At 36.1% G+C, this 27,438-nt stretch overlaps 2 protein-coding genes across 3 annotated transcripts; both read right to left on the bottom strand.

The window, feature by feature from the left end:
• Positions 1-10,404: 10,404 nt before the first annotated feature.
• LOC128608033 (thyrotropin-releasing hormone receptor) lies at positions 10,405-13,629 on the bottom strand. The gene is made up of 2 exons (XM_053625401.1): positions 12,683-13,629; positions 10,405-10,878 (listed from the first exon to the last, which is right to left on the bottom strand). Exons 1-2 carry the CDS (start codon positions 13,469-13,471, stop codon positions 10,462-10,464), a joined length of 1,206 nt encoding a protein of 401 aa, XP_053481376.1. The 5' UTR covers positions 13,472-13,629; the 3' UTR covers positions 10,405-10,461.
• Positions 13,630-16,503: 2,874 nt separating this feature from the next.
• ocstamp (osteoclast stimulatory transmembrane protein) lies at positions 16,504-23,747 on the bottom strand. 2 transcript variants are annotated; one of them, XM_053625399.1, is made up of 3 exons: positions 23,281-23,747; positions 19,709-20,717; positions 16,504-19,447 (listed from the first exon to the last, which is right to left on the bottom strand). In XM_053625399.1, exons 1-3 carry the CDS (start codon positions 23,523-23,525, stop codon positions 18,980-18,982), a joined length of 1,722 nt encoding a protein of 573 aa, XP_053481374.1. In that variant the 5' UTR covers positions 23,526-23,747; the 3' UTR covers positions 16,504-18,979. The 2 variants fall into 2 exon arrangements, with proteins under 2 accessions (XP_053481374.1, XP_053481375.1); XM_053625400.1 differs by lacking the exon at positions 23,281-23,747 and having other exon boundaries at positions 19,709-20,892.
• Positions 23,748-27,438: the final 3,691 nt, after the last annotated feature.

The raw sequence follows: 27,438 nt of genomic DNA, 5'->3' as shown, positions 1-27,438 counted from the left end.
ACCGTCTTGTTTTCTCTTCTCCTAGCTGGCAGACTTACAAATTCTGCATCTGCCTCTCTGCACTTATTATATTCAAAACATATATCTGATGAGGAGCATGATCATCAATATTCATCCAGCGGCTATTGAGGCATTAATATTCATGGTGGTCGTGCTTCTTCGCAGATTCACCCAGCAACTAGAATTACTGTAGGAGGGAGAGCGGGTCATGCACGGGCATTCAGACCACTCTTCATTGGAGGTCCTGCGCAGGCGTGTATAAGCGAGCGAAATCTCCTGCAGTGGCAACCAGTATTTACTCTGTACTACTATTCTGACAGATGTACATAGAGAAACAAACAAAAGGAGAAACAGCAAGTGGTTAGGGTTGTTGAAAAAGGGATAACACTTCAAGCAAACACTAATTGTGTGGTTATATAAAGGTTATATAAAGATGGATATGATAAGGAGCTTATGAAGTGCGTGCAAGCATTTCTATATAGATCTTCACTCCTTATTCACTGCTATGGGCACTGCTGGCATTATGATTTCTGTTGTGGGAAATTAAATCCTTTTTTCATTTCAGTTTTTACTCACACAAGATCTGCTACATAATACACACTTATAAATAAGAGCTGTATATTTTTAACTACATATTAATTAGAGCTAATCGCAACAAAGCCCTAACATTTTCTGCTCAAGGGCAACTGTGTGGGTGAGGTAATGATGGCTGGTCATGATGGCTGGTCAACTGCTTGACAATTGAGCAATGCATTGTATGAAGGGGTTTCATTGATGGCATAAAAAGAATGATGTGAGGCAAACAATTACATGCACACACAAGGTAGATAGGCAGTTGCATTCATTATTTCTTTTTTATTTTCTTCAAGTCTGTAATGCCATACTGGTTTCCTCTGCATACCAATATGGAATGCAGAACTTGTAATGCTTTCATTTAAACCAAAACTCTAGACTACGAGTTCTGTCATCTGTCCTTTTGCATAAGTTGCTTTGATTGGACAAAGTCTTTCTGATTTTAGTTTCTCCTCCAAATGCATTGTGGGCATGAATGGATGATAGGGTAAATAATAATTTGGGTTCAAGTTCTCTGACTGTATTTCACATCCTCCTTTTCAATAACTGCTCATAATGTGTTACAGATGTTTCAACACAACAGGCTGAAAAATAGCCCTAATTGAGATGAAATGTAAGTGGTGCTTCACTCTCTGTAATCACCTGACATGACTGTCACTGATAGACTACATTAATCTACAATCTGAGCTAGAAAGAAATCAGCCTTCTTTATTATTATTAGTATTATTGGGCTGTTGTTGTTGTTGTTGTTTTTTTTTGCTGTTGCACTTGCTTCCATAAAAATCCAAAATAATCCATATTTATCCATAATAATTTGTTAACAACAAACAAAATGTTTGTTAACAGCGAACAGGGGGTTAGCTGTACTAGCACATTTATGTACAGGTGCATCTAAAAAAATGATTATCATGTAAATGTTCCTTGGTTCCATAATTTAATTAAAAAAGTGGAACATTTTAAATTATTTATTCTAATATTTTGAGATACTGGATTTTTGATTTCCATGAGCTGTAAGCCATACTCATCAAGATTAAAACAAACAAACAAACAAAAAGGCTTGAAATATTTCACTTTATTTGTAATGAATCAAGAATATATGAATTTTTTTTAGATGCACATGTATATAAGAAATCCCTGGTGTAATGTTCCCAGCAGTGTAAAAAAAAAAAGATAAAAAAGAAAGATATATGAGCTGGGCTGAGTGGTACGTATACCGGTCAGCAGCAAATGAGGTAGGATTGTTAGTTTGACCACCTACACTGATTACAATAGAACTGTATTGCAAGCTGGGCCGCAATAGAGCACAAGTGGCACATTTTATGTGACTGGCATGAAATCAGATTTACTCTGCTCCCATTTAACAGCCTATTATTTTACTGATGGGTCCACTGTGGCTATAGGCAAATTAACCAGAACTAGCACTTTTACAGTATTAGGGGTAGATGACAGTGGTTGTTACACAAGATTATTATCTTGTTGCAGTCCAGTTTCTCTGCTGATTCCTATTCATTTTCTGACTTAAAAAAAAAATCATCTTAGGAACAACAGTACTTGCTATGACAAGGTGTAAACTCCTACACTAAAAACCAAATGTTAATAAGTGCTGCTAGATAGAGTTTCAATCACAGCCACTGAAACACAAAGAGCTGAGTGAGCAGAAAAAGGTGGCTGACGATGTCATTTGTCTAATTATAAAGGTGTTTTCACACTTGGCCCAATTGTTCGTGTTCATATAAAATCTTTGTGGGAGGGTGTCATTATTGCATGCTCAGATAAAACCTTCAAACTGAATCTGCTTGCTTATAGAATGTCTTCCCACACTGGACCTTACAAGCAATAATTTGATTCGCTGCCCAGTCTTGCAGGTGGATTTTTTTCACACACACCTGAGTTCATCACCATGTTCAGGTAGAGCAGAGAGCTGCTCCTGATAGCAAGCACAGCTTTCAGAATTGGTGTCAAATGTAAATGTGTGAAAACATCTTAATTTGATTTAAAAAAAAAAAAAAAAAAAAAAAAAAAAAAGCAGAAACTATGGCTTACAGTGTAGTGCAAAAGTGAATCAAAACAAGTTGACATGGACATCAAATATCCATTTTTCACTAATCTGTAGTGAGCAAAAATATAGACACAGTCAGTGCTATGAGCAGGACTGTCATTACAACCCCAATTCCAAAAAAGTTGGGACACTGGGTAAAATGTAAATAAAAATAGAATGCAATGATTTGCAAATCTCATAAACCCTTATGTTATTCACAGAACAGAACATAGAAAATACATCAAATGTTTAAATTGAGGAAATGTACCATTTTAAGAAAAAAAAAAAAAGGTAATTTTGAATTTGATGGCCGCAACACATTTCAGAAAAATCAGCGCTCAGTTCAAAAGCCTGCGTCTCTGATGGTATGGGGGTGCCTTAGTGCCTATGGAATGGGCAGCTTGCACATCTGGAAAGGCACCATCAATGCTGAAAGTTATATACAGGTTTTAGAGCAACATATGCTTCCATCCAGATTCCATCCCATCTTTAATTCTGAGAGACACTGCCTCACAAAGATACAATTTTTATATCCAATCATTGTACTGACCTGTTACCAGTTAACCTAAATAGTTTTAGAATGTTTCTCCAGCTGTTTCTCTTTAGTAACACTTACTTTTCCAGCCTTTTGTTGCGCCGTTCCAACTTTCTTGAGACATGTTGCTGGCATCAGATTCAGAATTACCTTATTATTTTCTTAAAATGATACATTTCCTCAGTTTAAACATGTGATATGTTTTCTATGTTCTATTGTGAATAACACATGGGTTTGTGACATTTGCAAATCATTGCATTCTGTTTTCATTTACATTTTGCATAGCGTCCCAACTTTTTTGGAATCGGGGTTATATTTTGCAGAAAAAAAACAAAACAATTTGTTAGAGTGATTGTGGGCTTGAATAAAATCAATAATCTTCATCAAACTGTCCTATATAATATTGCTCTTATCTGACCACTTTACCCTACAATTATGATTGAGTACACAGAGATGGGCAACACAAGCTTGTCATAGATTATATGCAATTTCTGTCTCATATATCAGCTGTATATAGCTCTTTACTATGTGTGATAAGCTGTCAGCTATGACCGCCAGGAGGTATACTTCTGTACAGTGTATTACCTCCTGTGTTCTCTGATAACAACCTGGAATGTCAATAAAGTATCTGCACAGCATCCTTTTCAAGTGACTCACACATTGAAACACACAAAATAGCATATACGTAATACATTCATAAAAAAATGGACACATGAATTAGAGTCTCTATATTATATGTAATATTCGTGTTTCATGTTATGGCGTCTTTGGCTTTTCACAGATCGTTTACTTCAGTAGGAGTATCATACGACTCTAATGAGGAAATTCATCACCCTTTAAATAGACCTTTAAAAAGCCTCAGTGCTGGCAAATGTAGTAGGTCCCTTTTCAAAATGTACTTTAATCTTTCATTTGTAAATGTAGTAAAGTGGCAAATCTACATTTTTAGCCTCAGTAGAACTGACAAAATAAATGAATATTACAACAAAGCACATGCATGCTGAAATCTTCCAACAACAGTATTTGCAATAAATAGCATCATCATACAACCATCTTTCTTTAGAACTTCTTGCCAAGCCAGTGCAGATTCCAAAGAACGTTGTTGGCATACATTATCTAAGTGTTTTAAACTGCCCTGGTAGTTTTCTAGGGTTCATAGCACCAGTTACATATACAGCATTCTGTTTTTGCCCTATGTAAAGGGCTAGTGTGGAACACAAGGATAATGTAAGACAATAATAGCATTAGGAACAGCACTCACCATAGGACTACCTTGAAAGGTTCTCAGAGATGGCTGCTTCTCTTACACTATTGGGAGAGGCAATGTTAACCTTGTAGAATCTGGAGATAGTGCAAAATGATGCTAGCAATTAGTTGCTAAATAATGTCTAGACATAGCTAATACATCAAGGTCAAGGTAATGATGTCCACTAGTCAGTAGGACAGTCTCTGATCCTACTGGGTACTCCTTTTGTCTGTCCTCCAAAGCTCATGAATAATTGTTCTCGGGATTGGTTGGTGGCTGTGTCTAAAATTTATTTATTTTTTCAAAGTGGGGTCCGAGGAGACATAGTATCCTCTTGCTCTTCTAATAAACTCGTTGAAATATGGCTGGCCATTGAACAGAGGGCTGTGGAAAAATACAAGCCTCTAGGGCCTATAGTCTTAGCTCCTAAATCACTGGTATCAGCTGAGCCATGTCTGCCACAAAGTCATTGATTCATCTACAGGGTATCTCAGACTGTTTTCTGGGCTTCTCATGCTTATTGATTGTTGCCAGGCCTGGGCATTTGAAACGAGCAGACTGGGTTGAGAAGCTTGGGCCAGATTCATCTCTATGCCAGGGTCTAAATCTATCAGCCAAGGATGCCATGCTGACATCGTCTACACAGTCAGTGTGGTGGATGTCCAAGTCAGAAACAATATCTTTGAGATGGACAATATACAGAGGCAGTAAGCACACCTGACTCCCAACATATCTTTGGGTTCCAACAGATTCAGTGACCAGAGTTTCAGAGATTCATTGACCACATGTCTTGTAGAATGGTTATTTCTGACTATCCACTGTTCCACTCAGTACCCACTTGAAAATGATTAGAATATAGTAGAAAAGAAGTAATTAGCAAACTGACGCTATGTATGTTTTATAGTTCTTAATGAATAATAATCAGTTTGAATGGAGGCCTAATTCACACACCAACTCTAGACCTAAAAGTATTATCATTTAAGCTATTCAAATTTGTTACAGAGCAAAACAAACAAACAAACAAACAAACAAACAAACAAGAACTGAAAGCCTTCTCCAATGAATACAGCAAGTACATGTAAAGGACAGAAAGAGCAAAAAACTTTTTGCATAAAGGAACTTGAATACCCATGTTAAAGAGCAGTTTCTATAAGAAATTTAAATAATGTACGACTAAAAATGACCAATAACCCTCTTATAATAAAATATGTTTTAAAAGAATCTGAGTGTGCAGCAGAGTTTTATGTTCAGTAAAAAGACCTACTCTGAAGAATTCATGAATGCAAAATGCTCAGTGCAAAGTTATTTCCACAAAAAAACAAGCCTGAATTGCATAATTATTTGCATAATCATTTGTGGCCAATCGTCATACAGTAGGGGCTTTTCAGTTATGTGGATAATAGAATATATAACTGTGGACGTTTCTGAGTTGTAGCCTTTGCACAATTTTGTATCCTTTTGTAAAAGCAAGTGACATTGCAGATAATATTAAAGACTATGGTTCCTGTTTATAGGATTCCTGAAGAAAAAAAAAAAACAACTTAATCCAACTCTTTTATTTTAGTTGTATTCATTTATATTCTTTTGTCAGCATCTTGCATTTGTCCTGGTCAGTTGATCAGTCATTTGGATCAGACATTTAAGTTCATTTAAGCCATTAAAGTACCAGGGTGTTATTTAGATATTCTTCTTAAACCATTTTATTCTGTAATTACAGTGAAACTAATAGGAAAGATATTTTATGTAGTTATTAAAGGAAAGAACGTAAGTCTGGACCAGCTAATGAATCGTAATATCCTGCCCATAAATATCCTGCCAAATAAATACTGCTACTGTTTCTGATTTGTCTTTGTTTTTGTTTTTTCACTGATTAAAGCTATCCACACAAAATTGTCAAAAAGCTTTTATTCAATTTATACTTTCCATCAAATGAAAAGACACCAATAAAATAAACAAGACTAGAACATGACATTTCACAATTCATGTAAGATTTTAGGCTGTAACATAAACAACCTACTGTAGGCTGTAACAAAAATCAATGTCCATTAATTTTTAGCAGAAAGTGTATAAGTGTATAATGGACACATTTTTTCATCATTATTCCCATTTCATTAATCCTTGTACTTCTCTTTGTGCAAAAAATGTTCCGTCCTAATAGACTGTAAGTAAGATCGTTTAGAGTCTTTCTATCAAAAGCAGATAGATGTTTGAGTACAACCCCAATTCCAAAAAAGTTGGGACGCTGTGTAAAATGTAAATAAACACACAATGCAATGATTTGCAAATCTCATAAACCCATATGTCATTCACAATAAAACATAGAAAACATATCAAATGTTTAAACTGAGAAAATGTACCATTTTAGGAAAAAATAATAAGGTGATTTTGTATTTGATGGCCGCAACACGTCTCAGAAAAGTTGGGATGGGGGCAACAAAAGGCTGGAAAAGTAAGTGTTACTAAAAAGTAACAGTTGGAAGAACATTTTGCAACTAATTAGGCTGATTGGCAACAGGTCAGTAACATGACTCGGTATAAAAAGAGTATCTTTTTGATGGGATTGATGGTGCCTTTCCAGATGTGAAAGCTGCCCATTCCATAGGCACTAATGCACACCCATACTATCAGAGATGCAGGCTTTTGAACTGAGCACTGATAATAAAAAAAAAAAAGGATCCTCTTTAGTCCTGTTTAGTTTAGAGGACATGGCATCCATTGTTTCCAAAAAGAATTGTGAATAACATATGAGTTTATGAGATTTGCAAATCTTTGCATTCTGTTTTTATTTACATTTTACACAATGTCCCGACTTTTTTGGAATTGGGGTTGTACAACCACTTGGTTACCTGGCTTATAGGACTCATTAGGCCTTTTAGTCCATGCAAAGACATTTTGGTGCCTCTATTTCAGAGATAAACAATCAATTTTCTTGCTGCACGCAACATTTCTTTTGTCATGTCACTAATATGTGCATCCTAAAATCCATGCATCCGTAGGGCATATTATTTATAATTATGAATAGTAATTGAAAATTCAGTTCAAAATGGTAATTAAGGAAAATCAGAAAAATGCTGAACTAGGTAAGAATGAAGCATTCAATATCAACCACTTAGCATTGTTAAATTGCTATTGAAACGTGTCCATTTGAAATTTTGTGAAGATATAAAATACATCACATCACAAAATAATATTCATGCAACATAACTTGCCACATACTCATTTTGTTTATATTGCACAATGCAGACTGAGATATTTAATTTCACATGAATACACTTAGACATTATTAAAGAAAACAGCAAGTCCATATTGAATAGATTGTGTTCAATACACAATCTGTCCAAAGTGTCCCAAGTACCGAATGTACAAAATTGATGATCCAAAAGTTTTTTTTAATTAAAATAAAACTGCAAATAGGATTTTGGATGTCTTCTGCTAATAGCTTTCCTGTTCTCGTTAGCTCTGTTTACAACAATTACATTCTGAATGCCATGTTACATTTGTGAAATTAGGCAAGGATTTGCTATTAGATGAAAATATTGCATCAGATCACCTAATGGTCTGGGAATTTTAATGCAACCGCAAAGTAAAAGTGCCATTGATTAATATTATTATGAGCTTTGTCTTCTTTGTCAATATGATTGTGAATCTGAAAAAAGTTTTTGCTATTGGTCAGATAAACTAATCTGACAATATAATTCTCTGACTGGCACTGATACTAGACGTTTCACAGACAGTTTGTTAGCTCCTAAGCAATTCATAATGACAAAAAGTTCATAGTCATAAATAAAAACACATTTTCAATATAAATACTACATTATTTACACCCAGTTTGCAATTGTTACACAACTGATGAGAATCTGAACAATACCAAATAATGGGAAAGTATTATTTTGTGATTTCCACAGAACCTACATATAATATATACAGACAGCACAGAGAAACTGCACTTAAGTAAAAGTATGGGTATTGTCTTAAAATCGGGGAAAAAAAAACATTTAGCAATGAATGCCAGGGCATATTAGCAATAAAAAACTTAGCTATCTAGCTCATTTAAGGCCAATTTACAAAACCTAACTACCTAGCTAATTTAACAACCTAAATTACAAAACATTGCTAGCTAGCTAATTTAACTAGCTAAATTACAAATATTAACTCTCTAAATTAACTACATTAAAGTTATTTTAACATACTTATTTGGCTTTAATGGTGAATTTTAAAGGCTGATGTTTTTAAATGAGACACCTTATTCTGTACGAGTAAATTATTCCAGCAAAAGAAAACACCTTACCAAGAAAAAAAGGAAAATACAGTTACTCAAGTATTTTGTACTGCTGTCAGGTACAACATTATAAATGCTTCGTCATGGTTATGTGGTTATTTTCTATTTTCTTACAGCTAATTTTCATGTTGGCTTTTTTTTTCTTAAGGTCACAAGCATGAATTACTTCATTTCAAGCTGTGCAGTCTCTTTTCACCAGTTTGAGAGCATCAGCTTATGATGATCCCATGCTGATTTTTCCTCTGTGCACTCAGGTGGAAGCTAATTTAATACAGCCAGAACAAACAGTGCAGATCAGCATAGCTCAGAACAGCAGGTGGCTTTTTTGTTGTTGGTGTTTGTTTGTTTGTTTGTTTGTTGAGCGCAGGGTTAGGACGTTCGCCCCACACCTCCAGGGATGGGGGTTCGACTCCTGCCTGTGTTTGCGGAATTTGTGTGCGGAATTTGTGTGCTGTGGGGGTTTCCTCCGAGTGCTCCGGTTTCCTCCCCCGGTCCAAAGACATGCATGGTAGGCTGATTGGCATCTCCAAAGTGTCCGTAATCTATGAATGGGTGTATGAATGGGTGTGAATATGTATGAGATTGTGCCCTCCGATGTATTGGGACCCCATCCAGGGTGTATCCTGCCTTGCGCCCCATGCTCCCTGGGATAGGCTCCAGGTTCCCTGTGACTCAGTAGGATAAGCGGCATAGAAAATGGATGGAGGCTTGTTTGTTTGTTTTAAATGTGTACTCAGCAATTTGTAAGAAAAGGCTTAATATCGTAGAACCATTTTACATTGTTCATTTTACTTAAATGGGAATTTCAGCTTGAAAATTGCATTCAGTGTATGATCTGTCAAATTGCATAGAAATCTCTAGCTTTTTGCAGATTTCATATCTTTATTTTGTTTATGTTAGGCAATGTTCTGTCACTGCAATACCCAGCATTCATTTTGCAAACACACTGTACCATTATTGAAAATCCTCAGTGCAGGCAACAAATCCTATATCAGTTAGCATTAATGCTATCACTTTATAGTTCTGACCTTAAACTGAAGAAGTATAGAAATATTGTTAGTGGCCAACTGAAAGCATGCATATGTATGCAGTAAGTGTATATAGGTATTCATAGATGAGTTGTTGTTGGATGCTAAAGACTAAGGGGCAATTGAAGTTCCATATTTCATCCACACTAACAGATGCCACCTAAAGAAGTTTAACTGAGGTAAATTTGCTAGTAAATGTGGTATCTAGTGTCTAATTTGCTAGATTTAGCTTCTGCTTTTTGTCACATTGGTAGACTTTTTTCCCAAGTAGGTTTATTTGTGTAACATATTAATTTTCCTTCATGGCTAGTTATCATTTTCCTTTTTAAATGAAAGGCCAATTGGACATTGTTCATAGTGGAATAAGCAAATGGACTGAAAAAATGAGACAGCTTTCTTAAACATATAAATACTGTATGGATGCCTTCAGCAACTCCCATGCATGCACGTGTCACGCATGCATCTTAGTTTAATCAGACAGTCAGACAGCAAAAGAGCTCTTCCTAGCTGGCAAACAGCCTACTTAACAATGTCTACCTTTAAAATACTTGTCAACTTAAAATGTTTTCTGGCACCTTCAAGAAGCTTGCATACAGCCAATTTTTAACTGTGACCTTTAATGTTTTGTTCCAATTTCCAAATAAATATTTGGACTAGTGAGATGCTGAAATATCAAACATTTCATTAAATCCCCATAATGAATGCCATAACAACCTCAACTGCTGATTTGCAGAAAAACTAAATGTCTTTTCTCAGCTTTATTCAAGCAATGCTAAACATCCCCGGAGTAGTCGCTCTTCCAGTCTGGGTGGGAAAGTTCACCCTCTTGGCAGAGACACTATATGTGCTAACATCCTCCTGCTCTGTCTCGTATTCAGGACTTGAGGAGTCTTTGATGACACTGTAGTAGACTGGGGCATTGAGCTTAGATGCCTTCTCCTTACTGGTGGGGCCCTTGCAGTGGCAGAGCTTCTTAAAAGCTGTGCGGAATTTTTGCGACATGGCGTTGTATATGATGGGGTTGATGGCACTGTTGGTGTAGATGCTCATGCGGCAGAAGAGCAGAAACCAAGTGTTGAGATATGGAGGATCCATGAGTGAGTTCACCACCACCAGAGTGCGATAAGGCATCCAGAGCAGCGCAAACAATACCACGACCACCGCCAGCATCTTAGTTACCTACAATAAGAAAGGACAGGAACGTAACACCACCATAATATATGTGTAATACATGAAGAACTCCTGTATCGATGGCTAGCAATTATAATTGTACTTGAGACTAGAAATAAAACAGTTCTTTGTTTTGTATCTTATCTTAACCACTAAATGAGTCATTCAGGATAAGTTTTCAAAGAACAAAATCTTTCACACTTTTCTCATTTTTCATTTATTCATCTTCACTAACAGCTTTACCCTGGTCAGTTTAGTGGTGGATCTAGAGCCTATCCTAGGAATACTTGCTGTGAGACAGGAATATACCCTGGATGTGATGCCAGTGCAGTGTGTGATGAGACGAGGCACCATGCGCACACACATTCACACCTAAGGGAAATTTAAAGTTGCTTGTCTACCTACTGGCATGCTTTTGGGAGATGAAAGCAAACTATCAAACCCAGAGGAAACACACAGCCAGTAAACTGAGCTCAGGATCAAACCAGGAGCTGTGAAGTGGCAATGTTACCTGCTGTGCCACCATGCTGCACAAGGTTCAATTCCATCCATCCATTCATTTTCTGTATTGTTTATCTTACACAGAGTCGCAGGGAGCCTGGAGCCCATCACAGGGACTGAGGGCAAAAGGCAGGGGATACCCTGTGGGGGGTGGGGGGGGGTTGCAACTCATCACAGGCACATTCGAACGCACACTCACACACCCATTCACACACTATACACAATTTAGAGATGCCTTACCAGCCTACAACGCATGTCTTTGGACTCAGGGAGGTCACCGGAGTACCCAGAGGAAACCCAAGGTTCAATTAGTCCAATAAAAAGGGAAATGCCTCAGTATGTTTCATAGTACTTTAAATAAAGATATAGTTTATCTTTCAGTTTTCTATTTAATGGGATCTGATGGATGTTCACCGCACATCAATTTTTTTTGGCATTTGAAGAATATAATTTTGTAGTGCTTAAGCTAATAAAAAGTCATTATCTCCTTATGAATTTCATACCATGATGCATTTCTTTCACTCTGCCAAGCAAATCATCTGTTATTTCAGGGCAATCAATGAAGTTCATAGGTGGGTGAATCCTACAATGCATTGTAGCCTGCATAATGCCTCAGGGTGTACTGATTGAATTACTGAAAAATATCCACAATTATAAAGCCTTTGGCAGGAATATTTTGGTAGTCTATCATTAAGCAAAGTAGAAGTGTGCTGTTTGATGCAGTATAATTTTAGAGAGTGTCAGACAGTAAGCCTTTAAATCTCTTGCTAGAATGAGTGTTTCATGGTCACTTTGCAAGTGTATTATGGGTACTCCTTTAATTGGCAACAAAATGAGATCATACTTGAGATCATACTTGTCTCACACTTGCAGCTCTTGACAGAATATTGTATAATTTTTGTCCTTGCTTCTCAGCCTGCCCTGATTTCCTTCTCAGAAAATTCTGCTTTGGCTGCATTCATTAGATACAGTATTATTACAAAGAAGCAGTGGCTTTATTGTAATTCTGTATACAGCACTTGTCTTGAAATCAATATTTTTGACAGTGTATGCATTAGGCAAATATGAGATGGCACTAAAATTTCAATTGGATAATATGTGACAGGTGGATAATAATGTAAATTTAAAATTTTTCTTCACAGAAAGAAACAAAATTATTTGTGCATGTTTGTCTACTTAAGGAAATCTCAACACCTTAAAGCTATTCACGTGACAGCTGCCCATTAAGAGAGTTTGTCAATCATACCAGCTTTGTGACATTTAATGCTATAGGCTATTAGGTTCTCACTACTCATATAAAATAACAGCGCACCTGTTTTCTGGAGGACACTGCACCCTTATTTCGCTTGCAGGAGACCTTCACCGTGCTGTTCGTCCGTCCCTGGTGGACTGAGTCATTTCCTCTTTCTGACAAGTTTGCAGGCAAAGGGTTCATGAACAATATTCTAGCAATTAACCCGTAAAGCACTGTAGCTACGACCAGCGGAATTACATAAAACAGCGTGAAGTCCAAAAAGTAAATTGGCATGTAGAGGTTCCTTGACACCCGATAACCACATCTCACAACAACACCATTGGCGTAAACCATCTCGTGTATATCGACGAGGAAAAACCACATGATGCAGTAGAGTGAGGTAAAAATCCAAACACAGGCGATGATCTTTTTGGCTCTGGATACAGTACATATGAACTGTGCCTTGATGGAGTGGCATATCGCGATGTAGCGCTCAACAGTGAAAGCTGTGATGGAGCAAGAGGAAACATTGATGCCCAGATACTGCAGGTAAGTGATACACAAGCAGCCAGCATAGCCATAGATCCAAGAAGAAACCACCTCAGAAATGTTGGGCAGTCCAGCCGCTAAGAGGACGATGAGGTCTGCAATGGCCAAGCTGACCAGATAACAGTTAGTTGGAGTCATCATGTGTTTGGTCCGGAGAACCACCAGCACGACCATGATGTTGCCAGCTATTCCCACCCCACAAATGAGCAGGGACAGGAATATGGTGATGACCTGGACTTCCACTGAGTTCTCTGGCATGTTGCTCAGAGGTTCAGTATTGGTGAAGTTAGTCATAGCACTAGGAGTCACATTCTCCATTGTAATGTGACTATGTCTCCTACACGTTTGGGTTCTCTGGATAGATCGGAATAATCGCTTGGATTTATTTTTTTTTCAGTATCAGTTGACACAATAGATATCCTGTAAATCATACACAACCAGAGGGAAGAAAATCATCTTATTCAAAAGTCTTGTAGTAATTTTTATAAACTTCCAAATATTCTCATGTGTCTAGATAGTTATATGAAGACAATAAAAAAATCTGTAATTTCCTACATGCATTTTCTATCAAAGTGGTAAGGAAGGACAAAAAAGAGATAACTTACCATGATTACATTTTGATTCATATAACTGGATTTCCTCTGGTCTTGTAAAACAGAGTAGTGTGTGTATGTATATGTGTGCATGCAGATATTTATTTCAAAACAGTGTTCCTCAGCATATAAAAAGGTGGCAGCCCGCTGCAGAGTGCCAGCACTCTCGATCAGCTTCCCTTTTTCCTTCCTCCCTCCTTCTCGCGCTATCTCTCGCACAGTCCATTGGCCAGCCCCCCTATTTTACCCCATCTCTCTTGTTCATCACCCTCACACTCCCACTCTTTTTCCTCCTGTCACCACCCTTTTTCCTTCCTCTGACTCCCTTTTTAATAGCTGCACTCATTTTTTTTTTTTTTGCCTTATTAGAACCTCAGTATCACAAGCATATTAACTGCTCTCTGCCTATAGACACATATACCTACAGTATATTTCTAACATTATTATCGTATTCTGCTCTATTTTTGTTCCTAAATAGAAGGTGTTTGGACTGAAAGGAGTGACAAATTAAGATAATTCAGGTAATGCATTTGACTTTGGCTCCAGCTTTAGTCTCCATTGAGCCAAGTCTGTGACGATATGCTCATCAGTCCCCAGAAAAGAACAGAAAATGCTCCCCTTGGACTGATTTGTGAGGCAAAGACCTTCAGTTCATTACTTTTTAGATAGCAAAGATGTATTACATATATTCTGTTGGTAGTAAATCCATTCCTTTGTACTCACTCTTTGTAATCACAGTTATTACTCATAATAAGCAGGTATGAATGATCCAAAATCTAGTTGCACATTTGAAACCTCGTAAATGAGAATCTGTTTATTTTGGCAAATGATGAACCAATTAGTCTGTCAGTAGTTACAGCTCCATCATCTCCACTTCTTCTTCTTCTTCCTCTCTCTCTCTCTCTCTCTCTCTCTCTCTCTCTCTCTCACACACACACACATCATCATCATCATCATCCTCATCATCCTCTTTCTCTTACTCTTCACTGTCTCTGTCTGTCTTTCTATTTTACTGTAATTTCTGGGTTCCCGTGCCACCAGCCACCACTTTTGCTTGCATTTTGTGTAAGCTGATAGTGATAAGACATGACAAAAGCCCTTCAATTGTTCTGCTGGAGGAATTTGAAAAGGTCTCCCTAGCCGATTCCATTTACCGTGTGTTATCTTTTCCCTTGTCAATTACTCTGAAACGCCACACAAATCTACTTATCTCAGATGAGAATAAGAGGGGCAGAAAATGTCAGTCCATTGTTTACAAACAATTCAAATATAAAGTCAGAGAAAAAAGCCTCTTTGTGCAATTGACTGCTGGTTTATTGCACTCAGTGCTCAGAAATCTACAATCTGCAACCGAGAGTGCTCTGTAAATTACAGCAACGAATCAGATCTGAGTGAAACAGACACCTAGAAATTAGAGGGAAACCAAGAGAGATCCGGGCAGACACACAATATGAAAGACTTTGAGAGAAAGGCAATTTGTGTCAGAGAGAGAAAAACAAGGTGATAGAGAGGAATGTTAGGTGGAATAGTTTTTCCTCTGCCAAACATCGAATGTGAACAAGCACTTTTTTTTTTTTTTTTTTTTACCAGTCTCTTTTTTCAACATTATGGAAAATTTGGTGATAGAGTTTCTCTTAGGAAGATCACACTTTATCCATTATAAAGTTATCCAATATAGTAGATACCTTAAATCTAGTACTTATATATTGACAACTTATGTAAGGTAGATTCGATGACAGTATGCCTTAAGTCTAGTTTTGTCCCATATTGATCTGCAAAACATATGCCATGTTAGGGGGCCAAATCTAACACCATAGAAATAATTTTAATGACTGAAAGAGTTTAACAACAGCAGGGCTTGGGGTGGGTTGGTGGAGCACAACTTTCTCAAAAAACTGGGAAGTGGACCATATACGAAAAATGTTTTAATACTTCTGCCAAGGATAAAAAGTTGACAAAGAAAAGGGGTAATGTTAGGTAAAGCTAGCACGAAAATAGTGACCATATTAAACCATGCTATCATCATCACTTTATGAGTAACTTAGTATCAGAGAAAATTTGAGATGGTTGTTTATACTGAATTAATGTAATTGCTTCATGTGCCTCTGAAGAAGCATATGTTTGTTCTCACAATCTCAGCTGTCATGTAACGGGGAGATTTAGCTAGCGGGTACATCCAAAAAAAAAAAATCTTGCCACTGAGAAATAGAATATATTTTGGAGCAAGATTAGAGAACTTTGTAATACTACTAGTACTGTAACCCTAAGTAAAAGTTATTCTTAGGAAGTAACTACATAAATCTATGTCTGAGAGAGGGAAATGAAACCTGGAAATAGTACCTGACAGTAACTTCTGAATTTAAGTGTTATGAGTTTTTAAATCCAATTAAATGTTGTGTGATAATGTGTACTGCTTATAAAAGAGTTTACCTAGATTTATACAAGAAATTATTGTAAATAATACAACAGTAAATCAGTTAGTCTATTGTGGCATTTAACATTTAATCAATGACAGGAGGCATACAGTCATTTGAGACTTAAGCTATGACTAATAGAGTTTGAACATGATATAATATGAGTATTTGAATAATATTACTACATATCTAATACTTGTTATAAAGAAAAGTGCATTTTATTTTTAAAATTCAGTGTACTTTGTGTTGTTGTCCTATCAACACATGTTGTTAGTAATTAAAAAGGTTTGCAAATTTGTTAATCCTGTATATGTTACGAAATGAGTCTATAAACAGAAGCAAGCACAGATCAAAGTCTTTATTCTCAAACAGAAGTCAATAAACATGAAACGCGGTCTAGACTGGAAGAGATAATCGAGGTTTAAACATGAAACTAGATTCAAGGCATGGAACAAGAACAGGACACGAAAAGACGACCTCTTGGCATACTTAAACATATTCACCTATACATTAATTCAATACTGCACAAAGTGCACAGCAACACGAGGGCTTTAAATAACAAACATAATCACGCTTGAATACAGACAGCTGGGACCAATAATGACACACCCTCGAACATCAACCAATACCTGAACAGGAAGAGAACCAAAACCAAATCAAAGGCACGTGTCCATAGGAAAGTCGTCCTTACATAATCTCATGCATGTGCACGCTCTCCAGCTGTCTGTGCACGTCACAACCTCAGCACCATCTGCCGGCGAGAGCGTGACAGAATATTTGAAACAAGATGTTTAGGGTGTATGGCTTGCTAGAAGAACATGGTTCATCTTATAAATTCTTTTATATATATTTTATATTACATTTTTATATTAAGTTAAGGTACAGTAATCAGGTTTCTGAGGGGAAAAAATCCCAAATTAGTTGCGTGGACAAATAAACATCTCTATGAAGCAAAATTCACACGGCTAATCTTAGAGACTTGCCCTTGATACTCATATTTATCAAGCAGGCATTATTATTCACGTTCTGAAACCAAATCATTTGACTGCATTTTATAAAAAAAGGATTTCAAAGGATGGCAAGAGTGTGGACTAAACTAGCAAACCCCTGAAAGATGAATGCACATATATTATGTATTTTTGGACAATAAAATGCTTTGATCTCAAAAGGGTTTTTGAGCTCTATCCAGAAGATACCGCAGTGCTTCAGTGCCATCAGAAAAACGTGAGATAAGAAAAACACACTAGAGGCTTTTAGTAGATCTTTACAAAAGCGGAAGTGTATAGAGCTGAGAGATGTTTTGATCAATTTGAAAGAAGGGGCAATGCCCATGATATACAAGTACTGATGAAGGTTAAACAAGGAATAAAAAAATATTTTAAAAAATGAATAACTTTTTAGTCAGTTTCAAAATTTTAAAACATATATCTTGTATGTTGAATCCAACCATTCAACTAAACAAATCTGAACAAAATGTAACATATAAATAATACTTTGTTATTCCAAATTAAACCATTACTTACCAGGAAAAAGAAATATCTAGCATGTGACTGCTGTATAGAAAGGGCTCATAATTGAAACCATTTTCCCAGTTACCTGAATAATCAGTTAAAAGGCATGGCTATCTTTTCATTAATATCCTGTTTTCTCATATCCTTTTATTCTGCAGCATGTGAACAGGTAAAGTACTTTGCATAAGGCCTGAATCTCTTTCACTATTTCACAATGACAGTAATCAGCAGTCTGAGACTTAATTTGTAAAACATGACTAACAATAAGGTACAGGTCTGTGTTAAATAACACAGAGATGGTGTATTACTGAGAAATTGAAAAGTATGTTTGTGCAACGCATTTAATCAAAGCAGCATTGCTGATATCTGGTCAATCAGCCACACACCAATATCTATATGGTTAAATACTGAAAAAGTAGATTTTCATTATTGTTCAATAACAACAAGCATTTTATCTCTTGTTGATCTTAATAGACTTCTATGCAGGCTAACACTTCAGACCTCTGCAGGTCTTCCACACACATGCACAAATGTATGCATATTTAAATGTATGTAGTATATACACATGCATACATACAAACACACACACAAATCTGTCACTTTAAGTCCTAGACACCATTATTCATGCACAGCCAAGCGGATTTAAATCTGTTAGGCTACTGACATCAAGTGGACATTTAGAGACATATCATCCTTTCCTTGTTCTACAGAGATGTGGGAATCATAGAGTATACAGTATTATGTGTTACAATTCTTAATAAAAACAATATTTGTAATAAATATTATTTAATAGTAATAAAACAACAATAAAATGTAAGGAATATAAATATGAATATTTATAATATTATGATTGGATCAAATTACAAGGTTTTAATGTAATAAAATTGATTCGTGCTAAGCATAAATGTGTTCTTTTCTTTTCTTTTAGTTTCTTTTCTTTTCTTTTCAAAAGCTACACTGGGCATGAGGAAGTAATACACTCTGGATACGACACCAATCCATTGCAAGGCACCATGCACACATACTTTCACATATTAATTCACACCTAAGGGCAATCTAGAGTAACCAATACACCTACCAGCACCTTTTAGGGAGGTGGGAGGAAACTGGAGAACCTGGAGCAACCCACACAGACACAGAGAGAACATTGCACAGAAAGTAACCCGAGTTGAAGAATGTGGAGCTGTGAACCAGCAATGTTACCCTCTGCATCACTGTACTGCCTGTTCCATAATTAAGTCTACATAAAATATTTTGCAGTATTAATTAATATTAATGGAGCCATCTTGTCAGTTTCAACCAGTACAGTCAGGGATCTGGCTCCTGGTTATCATCAGTATGCTTGACCGCATTGTCTTTTCTTGCAGGAAAACATGCATATAATCTAGCAAGAGGTAAAAACTTTAATAGTCTCTTATCATTTCCCTGCATCCTGCTCTCAGTACTTTTAAGTTCTGCTTGTTTGGCTTGCTTTCTCTTCTTCTTGGTCACAATTTGATCGATAAGAAATGTGATTCTTTTCTCCTCCTGCAGCTGGTAGAAAGAAGAGGCCACTTTCCTGCGAAGGCGTCGAGCGTAGACCTCTAGGAAAGTGAGACAATAACTGAGGAAGTAGAGCAGGAGCAGTGCGAGTATCACACCTGCATTCAGCTTGCTTGGCCTGGTCTTGCATTGAGTCACATCAGAACTAATGGTGGCATTGTACTTTCTGACGAAGTTCACCAATTCTGAGGGTTTGCAGCCAAATATCTCACAGGCGTTATGCTTATAATAAACCTATTAGGATTGGATGGATAGCAAGCAAAAAAAGAATGTTAAGATGGGAAAGATAAAAGATATGGAAAATGACAGTTTTTACAATAACTTCAAGGGTTAATGGTAGTTCTTGCTCAGTAAAACAAAAAAAAAAAGGTTCATAACGTCATGGTTCATGTGAAAATGTTACTTAATTTTATGTCATGACAAGACTTGTAGCCATTAATGTAACTAGAATCAAGTCAGAAATAGGCACATCATAAGAAATGTTGCAACACTTACCTTAAAATGGATGTCCATGGAAATGTCAGTAGGGGGAATGTCCAAAAGCCAAGGCCCGCCTGTTACCACAGCATAATGCACTATATGGTCAAGTACTAGAAGCATGATCGTCATCAGCAGATACAATGTGATCATGAGAATGGGAAGTAAACACTTAAGGAGTTCTTGTTTTGACATTCTGAAGCTGGTGACGTTCACTCCATTTTTCACATCTTTTGCCTCCACTTGGATTCCTCTATTGTCTGCATTTTTTTTTAGCAGCCCTGTGATGTAGACATTATCAAATATCACAGATGTCAGGTATGACTTCAGGTAAATGGATGAATCCATAAAAAGGTAGATCACCAAACCAGCAGCAAGTATTCTGCTTGAAAGGAGCTTCAGTTCCTCTAGTTGATGTATCGCCTTGGAAAAATCCTGCCCGACAAGTTTGCTTAAATTTTTCAGATTTTCTCTTAGACCAGTCACGTCAATGTCTGTGCGGTGGTTAAAACTACTTAACTGCTCCACAAACGTCCCAATACCTGAATCCTGAATATTTTTAACTTTAGAAACCAGATCACTCTTTATGATGTTGCCTAATGCTGATGAATTTAGGACACTGTGAGCGACGTTCTCTGATGTGCACTTCATGAGGTGTGTAAGTGCAGCTATGTTAGTGGCAATGTTTGGCAGAACATAAATCAGCACAATCAGCACGCACAAATAGAGAACGATTTTGCGTCCCTGTTGGGTGCCCAGCGTTGGAAACATCAGTGTGAATGCACAACGAAAAGGATGTATAAGAAATGAGAAGATTAAGATGGCTACTGTGTAGATGCCTGTGGCAATGCCCGCAGTCTGTGGGTGATACCTTAAGAGCCCACTTAGCCAGTGGAAGAGTAGCGCACCAGTGCTTGTGGAGATAAACAAACAGAGGAGAAGGAGGGTGAATATTTGTTTGACACTCTGTGGAGTTGGAGTAGAGTAGGAGGACCAGATGAACCCCAGGGCATTCCTCAATGACATTCTGGAAGGCAAAATTTTGAGGTTAGGAGATGCAAGGAGTGGGATTGTAAACCAGTGTTACTCTTGACTGTAGAGCTGCCCCCTTCACAAAAAATCTAACAAACTGTTAGGGCAAATACCAGTAAAAACCAATAAAGCTAATTACACTTCAGTTTCCTGAATTGCTGCCTACACACTACACCAGGAAACATGTCAGGGTTATGCCAGAGTTTCCCAATTGTGGCAGTCCAGTACATACAGTTATATTGAGATTGATGCTGTGCTTCCCATTTTTAATGAGACCATGAGACAAGTTAGGTATATTAGGAGCAGCATAAATATTAAAATGTGCGTTGCATGGAGACTGCGAAACACTGACCTACTAGATGATGCTGATTGAGTTGCAATTCCCAATTAGACCACCAGTAGAGAATGTGAAGTTACATCAGGATGTATAGTATGTTGGGGCAACATACCCATTTTGTATGGAATACTGTATTTGTTGTTATTGTGAGCTTAGTATTATAAGGTTCTATTCAGGTGACATTTTGAGATAGGGGGCATCAATAATTTGATATTTGATCTATCAAAACTTGAATGTACTCTAATCTACATGCAAAACTCAAGTTTACAACAAGCTTCCGAGACACTTTGAAAGTGGATTTTTGAACAGGCACCAAATACAGATAGAACCATATTATTCAGTAAAATGGAATATTGTTTGTACAAGGTTCCGTCTGCCTGTTAGTTATTAAATAATCATTTATCTTACTGAATAACTAATAATTGACAGAAATTCGGTAGAGGTTGACCATTTTAAGCCAAGATTGAATTACAATAATAAACATTTCTCCAAGTATAATTATTCTAAGATCTGAACTTTTCTGTAAACAAAACTTTTCACCTGATTATTAAAATGTATTATTATTTTAAAACATTTAACAATATAGGCAGGTTAAAATACAATCAAGTGTGTATAATTCTGTCAAACCTCACACAAATTCTATTAGCTGAGCTTCAGTCCCAGTTACACTGGAACATTCCATTTTGTATGCCTATTGCATGTAGCTAGCTAACATCTGTAATATTTAACATTAATGTTATTTGATATTAATTACATATTAGCTTCCACTGCATTGAATGTGCAAGAATGTTTACACACTATAAGATCAACAAGTACTGTACAGTAGACCAAAGATTTATAAACTTTATATATTTGCATGCATTATATTAAACTCATCACACAAACAAAACATTGAGAACTAAAAAATGTCTTTCTCTTCCAGCTCACAATACTGAAGCTTCAAGTCTCTTCTATCAGCGTGTAAGTAAACTATAGATATTAATTGGCTATCTCTGCTTATATTGGGTGTTCAGCCTGGATGATGATTGCCTATCAGATAGAATTTTATAATACCAAGATTTTCTGTGAAATTGAAAGTAGAATTAGGCTTAACTTTTTTTATTTTTATTTTATTTATTTATTTATTTATTTATTTATTTATTTTTAAATAAATATACTACCAAAATGCCATAGGAAAGTAATCAGTGAAGTTTATGTGGTTAAGTCAATTTTGACCAAAGTAAAAAACATAATCCTGTGGTCAGTGGCATAGGGGAGGGGCATGCAAGGCTCACACCAAGTCTACTACAAACAACATGAGTCAAAAACATTTTTATGCACTCCCCCAACACCCCACCCCCAAGAATTTTGCATTACACCCCTGACTGAGGTCAAGTTATATTAATTAAAAAAAGGAAGGTTCATACCAATTTTTAGCTATCTCTATAGGCTCCAATTGATTTTTAAAATTTACACCTATACATAATATGGGATCATTTACTATGAATAGTTATGTGTGGGGATATAGCACAGCATAACTTAAATTTAGCAATCATTTTAACCCCTGCATAAACCACACCATGAAACATTTTGTGGTAGAATACAATTTAATTGAAATAATTGAAGTTAACTAAATTAAGATCAGTTTGTAACTTTAATATTGTGGTAATGGAGGACAGTGGAGTCATCACCACTCACCACTCCCATCAAGTTGAAAAACAAAAATGGCATGAGGAAACAAGTTACCAACTGTGTATAAATAAATGTACTGTAGTGGAGGAACAGAGGTAAACTTCTGTTTTTAAAGAAGACTTTTTTTGTCATATGACTTATTATTTTAAATATCATTTAACTTTCATAACTATCTAAAGTAGACACAAAATATGTTCAAATGTCATGAATGGTTGTAGTCAGGGTGACATTTACTGAAATACATGGACTTTTACTGTTTAAAAATTGTAAAACTTTGTAAGATTTTGACAAGCCACATACTGTATAGCCTTTTGAGACTGATCATTTCTGTACTTAAAATATTTACAAACTTACATACATTAACCAGCATGATACATGTATCCTTACTGTCCTTACCAGAATGTTCTATTAGAAAAGTTCTAATAACATCATAAAGTCAAAAATGCTTCAAAGGTAGTATCTTATTCTATATTATTTTTACTAGTAACATTATATTTGACCTACATTGATAAAAACAATACTAATTTTTTAAAAAAGTTAAATGACAAACCTGAATGCGTGGCAGTTACTCTTTAGGAAGATTTTGCTGTGTGTAGTAAATACACAGCTAGATAGTGAAGTAAATAGAAAGATGGACTGAAGGACAAGGATCAAGATGGTAAAATAAGAACAGTACAGTTTGTCAACATCATATGGAAGTGGAAACTGTCCACACAAACACACACACAGTGTGTTTAAATGCACAAAGCATTGAGTCATCATGTTGCTCAAATTCACATGATAAGCATTCAACATAAGCAGACATTGTGGCTAGTGTAATGAAACAGAATATATCATTCTCACTCCATGGACTTGTCATGAAAATAATAAAAGATATAGTTGCTGTAATGATGCTCGTTAGTATGAGAGGTTTATATGAACAATAATGAATGAATACAGAAAACAAACTAAAAGACACTAAATAAAAAGACAAATAAACTAAATGAGAATAAAATGTTTTTTGATTACAGAACCACACACCCCTTGTATGTATGTATGTATGTATGTATGTATATATACACACACACACACACACACACACACACTTTTATACTTTTATTAAAAATTATTTATTTTTTATTATTTATTTATTTATTTATTTCATATAGCCTTTAAGAACGCCTTTGACAAAAGAAAAATGTATTGAAATCATTCTCATGGCTGGATCGGGATGCTGTCAAAAGGTTGCAAAGGACTTGAACAGGAAACATGGCAAGCACATCACACTGCTGCCAAACTTATTAACAAATTCAAAAAGAGTGGAAGGGTTGCAGACCAACTGAGAAGTGGACATCCACCAACATCCACTGACGAAAGCACAACCAACATGGTGCTGGTATACGTTGTCCCCTTATGTATGGAGACTTTTGGGACACCCTGTATATTATAATAATATAATATAATATGATATGATATGATATGATATGATATGATATGATATGGGTGTGTGAATGTGTATGTGAGTGTGCCCTGTGATGGATTGGCACCGTGTCCAGCGTGTACCCCGCCTTGTGCCCGATGTTTCCTGGGATAGGCTCCAGGTTCCCCGTGACCCTAAAAAGGTTAAGCGGTATAGAAAATGGATGGATGAATGGATAATATAATATAGGGCACACTGTGTCTTAGTGGTTAGCACATTCACCTCACTTCCTGCCACGGCCCTGTGTGCGCAGAGTTTGCATGTTCTCCCCGTGCTGCAGGGGTTTCCTCCGGGTACTCCGGTTTCCTCCCTCAGTCCAAAGACATGCATGGTAGGCTGACTGGCATGTCCAAAGTGTCTGTGGTGTGTGAATATGTATGTGAGTGTGCCCTGTGATGGATTGGCACCCCATGCAGGGTGTACCCTACCTTGTGCCCTATGCACCCTGGGATAGGCTCCAGGTTCCCTGTGACTCTGCAGGATAAGCAGTATAGAAAATGGAGGGATGGATAATATAATAATGTGTTATTATTATTACTATTATTATTATTATTATTTAAAATAGCTCACACAAGACCCAGATATTCTTGCATTATCTCACCCCTTTACAACTTTCTATATATTGTTAATTTATCATGAATGAGTCAACAACAGCAAGTGAGTTACACAACAGTTTAGCATATCAGAAAAGGGAACTATGACACATAAATGCTGCTTAAAATATTTTCCTTCTCAAATCAAAACTGGAGAGTGTTGTGCTACATAATTCTGTGACGCAGTATTATTATGGTAATATAAGGTTAGCGAATAATAGTGGTAATGATAAATAAGAGGCATGTGTACACTTCTGTTTATACAGGTGATCAATGTCTCATGTTTTTTTTGTTGTTTTTTTTTTAGGAAAGTTTATGTACAATTTTACGAATGAGTAATTTGTTGTGTTTTGAGAGACAAAAAAAACGCAACCAAACAAAGGCCCCATGATACATTTTATTCAATTCACAGTATAGATTGGTCTTTCTATAAATCTGATCGGCACATTCCATTTTCCAGTGATTAACCAGACGTGTAAACATTCACTCCATCTTTAAAAAGTAATAACGGGGTCTTTTGCATGGTATGTCAGAGGAAATAGTGTTTATTCTGGCACTAAATAATTGCCTGTTCTCAGCTCATACTACCATTATACTACCATTTTCTGAATGCTTCATTTTAAGAAAATGTATAATATAGTGTGTTATAAGTATACTATATGTAACCACTGGTCCTCTATTACCATATGTATACCTTCCTCCATCAGTTTTAACAATACAGCTGAATTCTGACAGTTAAAACTGAATCCAGTGCCAACAATACACAATTTGACCATTATGTTATTGCACAAATCATGATTTACAGGTTGCAATTGCAGTTAACCCAGGGTACCTACAAAACACAAGGATAATCATATACATTCCATTACATTTACAATCAAACAATACCTAAAAAAAAAAAAAAAGAAAGAAAGAAAATCTTATGTGATCATGTTAAGCCTATAGTACAAATTGTCAATTCCCCATAAACTAAAATATATTTCATTTTTAAAAAGTTCCTGGACATAGATGTGTTATATATTTCTATATATACAGCTCTATACAGGTTTTACATACAGTTTGCATTCCTTGTGTGTAAAAAAGAATGTTGCACTTGTTAAAGAAGCACATCTTAAAAATTCTTCAGATTCCATTAACATATATAGGTATATAAATCAAAATAAATTATAATTATTGCTTAAGGATTGTGTTGTACATAGAGTTTAAAGAGCCTCTGTATGTGTGTGTGTGTGTGTGTGTGTGTGAGAGAGAGAGAAAGAGAGAGAGAGAGAGAGAGAGAGAGAGATTGAATTCAGTAATCAGTGGTCAGTGGCTCACTGACAGGTAGATTTTGGTATACACAGTGCTTTTACTGTTGAATAGAGGATGCTATACACTATACTACTAACAATTATGCATCCATTCCCACACAGTCCAATGACTTTACTCATGTATTACTCAAAACAGTAAATTCCTGAATCAGCTGCTGTCACCCCCTCATTTATGCCGACTCTACAAAATATTGTTGAGGAGTCTGCATGTTGAGAAAGAGATTGCATGTAAAGGAAGTAAAACATGGAACCATATACAAGATGACCAATTTGTAAAAAAAAAAAGGAACATGGAATCGTTTCGGTTTTAAAGTCCGATCGGCTAATTCACGTTCAAAGATGTGGTAAAAGTCTTGATATACAAACACCTATAATTAATTCTGTATTAATGTTCCAGATTTTAAACCAATAAACCAGTTACACTTAAATCATTGTTCTGTCCATGGAATACTCTAATATTTGGCTGTTATATTTCTTGGCACCAAAGCTTTCTGTTAACGGACTACATTGTGTGGTGGAAGAATTGTTTATTATTATTAATAATAAATTGCATTATTTACTGAACACTGAATTTTAGTATTCTGTTTTTGCTGCCGTTAGGAATAACATAACATAACATAAGTAAGGAATAACACAGGACAAACCATGCTCTTATATGGAAATAATGTACATTGGACTGCCACTACCCCCCTTTTTTCTAGACACTAACATTTTAAAAATCATAGAATCTCTCATTTTTTATAGCTTAACATGGGATTTACATTTATATAATTTATAACAATTTGTATGAATGATTGTTCTTCTGGTTCATTTTGGGTTTATTCACTAGGGGGCACCATTCTTTTTAAAGTTTGGGATTCAAGGCTCCCCAATCATGTAGTGTGACCGGAGAATATAAAGCTAAACACTTGTTTAACTCATAATCATACTATATTACAAATATAAGACAACGGGCTGTGCAATATATCATTTGTAAATTATTACAATAGTTGACATTGGAAATACTGATCACAAAGAAGGTGGCTATATGCAAATTAGCACTCTAATACATTCATAAATATCTTCTTGTGTGCTTTGTGCAAACTGACTACCCTTGGATGTTCCAGATGTACATTTTTGTGTGGGGTTTGATAATTCATAGCATTCGCATAATCCAAGCAATGAATATTAACTACTGTAAAACCAAACTTTTTCTGTAACATCAAGAGTTTATCTCTGTTTTATATTGCAATATATTCAAACAGTGATGAACTCTTGATATAACAGAGATAAATAACACAATTTTAATATGATGGGAATAATCAAGTTTTATCCATACTGTACTGTTCCTACATTTATGGAAGTTG

This window comes from Ictalurus furcatus, chromosome 5 (assembly GCF_023375685.1).
Source record: "Ictalurus furcatus strain D&B chromosome 5, Billie_1.0, whole genome shotgun sequence".
NCBI classification, from domain to species: domain Eukaryota; kingdom Metazoa; phylum Chordata; class Actinopteri; order Siluriformes; family Ictaluridae; genus Ictalurus; species Ictalurus furcatus.
The sequence above is the reverse complement of the archived record's forward strand: the minus strand, read 5'-3'. Positions and strand labels throughout refer to the sequence as shown.

Bases quoted from the DNA above. Each gene is read 5' to 3' on its own strand.
- LOC128608033 (XM_053625401.1), bottom strand. From the start codon at position 13,471: ATGGAGAATGTGACTCCTAGTGCTATGACTAACTTCACCAATACTGAA. The intron at 10,879-12,682 runs GTGCGCTGTTAT...TTCTTATTGTAG, and splicing joins CAGTGTCCTCCAGAAAACAG to GTAACTAAGATGCTGGCGGT.
- ocstamp (XM_053625399.1), bottom strand. From the start codon at position 23,525: ATGTTGAATGCTTATCATGTGAATTTGAGCAACATGATGACTCAATGC. The intron at 20,718-23,280 runs GTTTGTCATTTA...TTTGCCTTCCAG, and splicing joins AGTAACTGCCACGCATTCAG to AATGTCATTGAGGAATGCCC. The intron at 19,448-19,708 runs GTAAGTGTTGCA...CAATCCTAATAG, and splicing joins CCATGGACATCCATTTTAAG to GTTTATTATAAGCATAACGC.